This window comes from Myotis myotis, unplaced genomic scaffold (assembly GCF_014108235.1).
Source record: "Myotis myotis isolate mMyoMyo1 unplaced genomic scaffold, mMyoMyo1.p scaffold_m19_p_11, whole genome shotgun sequence".
NCBI classification, from domain to species: domain Eukaryota; kingdom Metazoa; phylum Chordata; class Mammalia; order Chiroptera; family Vespertilionidae; genus Myotis; species Myotis myotis.
The window spans coordinates 51,147,998-51,153,997 of NW_023416315.1; the positions used below are offsets into that span (position 1 = coordinate 51,147,998).

Here is a 6,000-nt window from a genome sequence, read left to right on the forward strand (position 1 = left end):
AGAATCTGAGGTAGGCTCCTGAAGTGTTTCCCAATAGACAGAGCTAGGATGATCCCTTTAGTGTCATCCAACTCTTTTTAGGTTTCAGGTTATTCAGGTTTCAGTCCTTCCCTCTAGGGCACCATGAAAGCATCTACTAGCTTATTGGATTTTGAATAATGGGTTATTTTGATGAAGTGCCTGACTCCCCAAAGTCCCAGATATTGCATGTTCTCAGAAAGGAAATTAGATCCTGAGTTATTTAGAATAATACTTATATCTATTCTTGCCCTCTTTAATCCATTTTTATCAGTACAGCCCTGGGGATGTCTTAAAAATGTAAAACTATCCATACCACCTCCTTACTTAAAAGCTTCCAGGGCTACTTTGAATTTAAGATGATGAACTGAACATACAAATTTATCTCTCCTCCCTCTACAGGCCCCATTGAAATTGAAGTAAAAGAAAACTGGAAGGCATTTGGTTATGAATGAAGAAGACCTCAACACATTTCTGGACAGAAAGTGGATGAAGTATGAAAAAAGAATGAAAGAGTGAAGGTACCTTTCAGAGAGAATATAAGCTGATCTGAATAACATAACCACAGAGAGGCTTGGGCACCTAAAAAGTCTATCTACTAAAGAATTATACCAGTTGTAAAATTGAACCCCATCGCATTCTACCCTATTCCTTGTGCATAGAATTCAGGCAGTCAACTATTGGTACCAGTGAGAACTCTGTTGTTGCTATTATTGTTGTTGTTGTTGTTTATATAAAGAAATTGAATAAATTACCTGAGAGAGGTAGGAGTTGGTGCTTCAGAATGAAATTTCTTTTTATGTAAATAAGTGATCCCTTAGCCTATCAGCTAATTCTTTACTGACAGTTGAAACGCCCCATACTCAAGTAACCAAGCGTTTGTAGTCATAGAAGAAGCTTACTGGAAAAACAGACCAAACCATACAATGACAGAGGAAACCCATATCAACTCCTATAAAAGTCAACAGTTATATTAATGCTTAAATACAACTGGTCAGCTAGGAATTACCAGACATTGAGCATTGGGGAGGAGGGGGGGGAGGCGGGGGAGTGGGAGGGAGGGCCAAGGGAGACGTATGTAAGAAAAAATTACCAATTAGAATTAGGAGATTGGAAAACTGCACCCAATTCTGGAGGAAACAAAGTCAAAATGGAAAAAGTAACTTTAAAATCTAGTTATATCTTCAGAAAGATCTGAGGTATATTTGTAAGATGAAAACAGGATGCTACAGAGAAAGGAAAAACTGAGAATAAGGAGAGCCCTTTACAAGTGAAATATTGTCAAAAAATACCCCATAGACAAGCTTGAAATAAAGTTGATGGAATCTCCCTAGATATAGATCAAAAATAAACAGCAGAAACTATAAAGAAAGGAAAGATCTAGACAATATCTAACCATTAGTGTTTTTTAAAAAGAAAACAGAAAATATAGGCAAAGAAAAAAAATAATTGAAGAACAGAAAGAACTAAGTCTCCAGATTCAGGGGGCTCCAATAAAACCTACATTGAGACACAATTATGTGAAATTTTGGAATATTAAGGATAGAGGGAAGACATTAAAACTGCCCAGAGGGAAAATAAAATTGGGTCATCATAATTAGCTTAGCCAAACAGGAATGAGAAACAGACTGGGCAGCAGATTTTTCGTCAGCAACACTAAAAACTAGAAGCCAATGGAACAATGTCTTCACACACCTTATGAAAAATTATGTACCCAGAATTCCATAGCAAGCCAAGCTGTTGAGTCAAGTCAAAATATATTTTCTGACATGCAAGTTTTCAGCAAGTCTACCTTCACTGCACCCTTACTGAAGAAATATCTTGAGGAAGTTCTCCAGCAAAATGAGGATGAGAACCAAGAAAGAGGAAGAAACAGAATCTAGGAAACAGTGGACCTCACCCAGGCAGGATGTATCACTCTAGAGCAGGGGTGGGCAAACTTTTTGACTCGAGGGCCACAATGGGTTCTTAAACTGGACCGGAGGGCCGGAACAAAAGCATGGATGGAGTGTTTGTGTGAACTAATATAAATTCAAAGTAAACATCATTACATAAAAGGGTACGGTCTTTTTTTTTCAATAGTTTTATTCATTTCAAACGGGCCGCATCCGGCCCGCGGGCCGTAGTTTGCCCACAGCTGCTCTAGAGTGACAGTTATCCAACAGGATGTCTCACTCTGGAGTAGGGGTAGAGAACCATTTTTCTGCCAAGGGCCATTTGGATATTTATAACATCATTTTTAGGCCATACAAAATTATCAACCTAAAAATTAGCTTGTTATATTTGGTCAAACATTTAATTAACTCATCCCTAATGCCTTGGCAGGGCAAGACCAAATGATTTCTTGGGCCAAGGGCTGGATGTTCCCCAGTCCTGATTTAGAGTGACTGTTATCCAACAGGATGTCTCACTCTAGAGTGACAGTTAGTTATCCAGCACACAAACCCAGTTCAGATGAGAGTACACAGTCTCAGGCTCTCTGGGAAGAATATTCATTTTGTGCCAAGGATAGTATCACCGAGAAGTTACAATGTTTGAGAGTATTGAGTACATACATTCTTTAGTCAACCAAAAAGAAAACAAAACAAAAATATATCAAGAAATTTAAGCCCATTTCTAAAACAACAACAATAAAAATACTCATGGAATATAAGAAGAGACTCGATTTGACATTGGCGGTAAGTCTATTTCCTTTCAAATGGCACAGGCATGACATTGGATGTGTATGGAAGAAAATGTCCTAGCTTCTATGTGGCTCTCAGTAAACAGTATTTATATAGCCAAAATAATATAAATGCTATTTATTGGTACTTAGTGTTCTGATCAGCCTATAGGCAAAACATGAAAGACTTAATTTTTTATTCAGAAATGAAATTGAAATTAACCCTGACAAGTTAAAGAGAGCAGAAAAAGGTTGAAAATTGGCTGTGGGAAAAGAGATGGAAGAAAGAGTAGGGCTACTCATATATTTAAAGTGGGGATGGAAAAAGAATCTACAGTTAATGGAACAAGAGCTGGAGGATTGGTATGTTGTTCAAAGCTATAAATTCAATAGAAGCATTAAAATGATAACTATCAAAAATTTGGGAAAAGATAAGCAAAGGAAAAGTGAGGATAGTGTAAGTTAAATCCTTATCTTTTGTAATGGTGTATTATTAAAGATTGTCTAAAGTTAATAAACCAAGAAATTATTGTTCAAACATTATTTAATGTTAGGAAGTTAGAATATCTAAAAATAGAAATTGTTAAATGCATTGCCTCTAGGGAACGGGACTAGGGTTAAAAAGGGTGGAGTGGGGTACTGTGTTTTTCATTTCAAGTCCTCTGTACCATTTAATTTTTTACCTTGTGCATGTATTACTTTGAAAATTTGTTAATAAAGTCAAATAAAAATCCTTCAGTGGCTTCATATCGACTAAGCTATAGTCCAACCAAAACCCTTAACATGGCTTATAAGGCCCTCAGGTGTGTTGATTCTTTCATGTGTCCTGGCTCATCAAAGCTCCCCATTACTATCTAGTTGTAGCCACACTTAATATCCTTCAACTGTTCTAACATACTTCACCTTGTTTCTGCAGGTGTTCTATGAAAACAAAACCTGCCCCTGTATCACTGTGAGTCTGGTGATTAAGTTTACTGTCTAGCAGGTTTTCAGTATTTGTTGAGTGAATGAATGCACAATAGAGTATTGTGTGAAGATTGCCAACTAGTGTCCTTTCCCAAGAAGGCACATAATATTTGTCCCTATTCCAATACCATTTCAATACCATATGGAGCTGTAGGCTATCCTGCACTCTGATTCATTGGACAGTTTTATTAAGTTTTAATCTCATATGAGATCAACTGGTGTCAGAGATTTCTATCCGTCAGTCTCCTTGGTTTGTTCTTTGCCTGAACGTAATCTATTTTCAGCTATTTTTCCTCTGTATTTGGGAGAAACAGTCAACTATCTAGTGGAAATCTTCAGGCTCCCAAGTTTCTTGTGTCCTGCTATTCCTTGGCTGTTTCTTCTCCATTAGTTTATTGTCTAACTCCCAAGGCCAACTAGAGCTCTCTAATGAGTATTAACCCTACAGCCAATCTTCAACAATTGCATTTATTAGAATTCCTCGTAAGATTAATCTCTGATATATTTCATCTTTAAAGCAATGTCCCTACCAGGGGTCACAACCTCACCTAATATATGTATTTAACAGTAGCTAACCAGATATGACTTTAGATGTTGACTATTTTTGTTGACATCCTTCTTTCACTTCATGCCTATGTGCTTTACTCCTTTAAAGCTTTTGGACCCTATTTGACTTCCACCTTGAAACCGATTTCTTTCTTTGACTGACTCATTGGAGTCAGTCTTCCAAGTGTGGTAGAGAAGGGTGAAGGTGAGCCTCAACTTTTCATAAATCTAACTACATGTACACACAAACAATTCCATATCTAATTCAAGAGAGCTATAGAAATGCTACTTATGCATTTGGATTCTTGTGCATTTAAATGCTATAAACAAGAAGCATTTCGTTCATAGGAAAGCTTGGGCAGTTTGAGTTATTACCAATGTCCTAGTCTCATGTCAGATGGTGGATTTCATAGTTGTTTATTATACATGAGGAATAAATAGAATAAATGAATGAGTAAATTAAAATGAGCCATGCATTGACAACTGGTAACAGGAGCCAAGTGTTATGTTAATACAAATATGTGCACCTGAGGGCCATTAAAAAGTTACTGTTGTTCATCTGTATTATATAGGAACCCATATAATTATTTTAAAAATATGTATACATATGTACTAAAAATTTCTGCACATAAACTACCTAAATTTTGACATAAAACTCATTTTCACAGATTGCCAAAATTATGCTGAAAGGGTAGGAGTGGGGAAGGCAAAATGATCAAATGTTCAATATAAAAACAAGTCCAGAGGCCCCACAGATATTGAGAGAAGACGCTCCCCCTTCAACACAACCTGTAGTCCAAGACCTAAGTATATAAATCAGCCTATATCTATGCCTATTCCTGTTTTCTGTGAAGTGTCTGTGCTTTAAACAGGAGCTAAAATCTGGAAAAAGACCTTAAACTCCTTCCTCTCCCTCCATCAAGATAAACAGAGATGGGAGAAGCAACTCCAGCTATTTTTTGTTTTGTTTTTCACATAGTTTCTCCTTTTGTTTTTGCTATCTGTGTGGTCACTTAAAAATTCACTGAATAAACATTTATTAAACACCAACAATAATTCCAGTTACTGTTATAGGGTCTTGGCATACGAGATAAACATAATAGAGCTCCTGCCCTCATAACTTGTGTTAGTCTGGTCCCTCATAGTGCTTAGGTTCCAGTTTGAACATAAACATGAACAAATAAACATATCAGGTATGGTAAGTACTGAAGGAATATAAAACTAAGTAAGGGTGGGATAGGAGACTGCAAAATGGATATGTTTCCTGTTTTATGTAGTGAGGTCCAAGAAAGCCTCTCTGATAAATGTGACATTTGAGCAAATTCTTGAAAGAAATGATGGAACAAGCCATGCAGACAAAGAAAGGTAAAATTATACTTGACATATAGCTACTTTCTCAGATGTAAGTCTTGATCACAGATTTCTGACCTTAACATCATGATAGGAGCTGTTGACCTCAAAGAAACACAACTGTTGAGTATCTGTCCTCAAACTACCAAGTCAAGTCACACTTCACAGTATATTCTGCAGCTTCTCTGTGAAATTTCTCTATGACTAAGGAGAAAGAGGGGCTCATCTCAATGGTTACTATGGCCTCTGCCAAAGATATTGAATGGAGACATGACTCTATATTTTTTATATACTAAGTTCTGGGCCCCTGTCAATGGCCTGATGGATCTAGTAACAAGTGGAATTTGGAACCAAATTCATATGGAGAAAATTGATCTGGAAACAACTGAATAAATTTGAATAGCAATGAAAGTTTTAGTCTTACATTTTGATGTGTAAAGTAGTGGGAAACTTAGACT

General features: G+C 36.7%; 1 protein-coding gene across 4 annotated transcripts in view; it reads left to right on the forward strand.

Moving 5' to 3' along the window:
* The window catches only part of TCAF1 (TRPM8 channel associated factor 1), a 57,195-nt gene extending 53,768 nt beyond the window's left edge, over nucleotides 1-3,427 (forward strand). For all 4 annotated transcript variants that reach the window (XM_036328454.1, XM_036328451.1, XM_036328453.1 and 1 more), the window contains exon 9: nucleotides 421-3,427. In XM_036328454.1, coding sequence (XP_036184347.1) covers nucleotides 421-430 — 10 coding nt within the window. In that variant the 3' untranslated portion in view covers nucleotides 431-3,427. The remainder of the gene's footprint in view (nucleotides 1-420) is intronic.
* The last annotated feature ends 2,573 nt before the right edge of the window (nucleotides 3,428-6,000 follow it).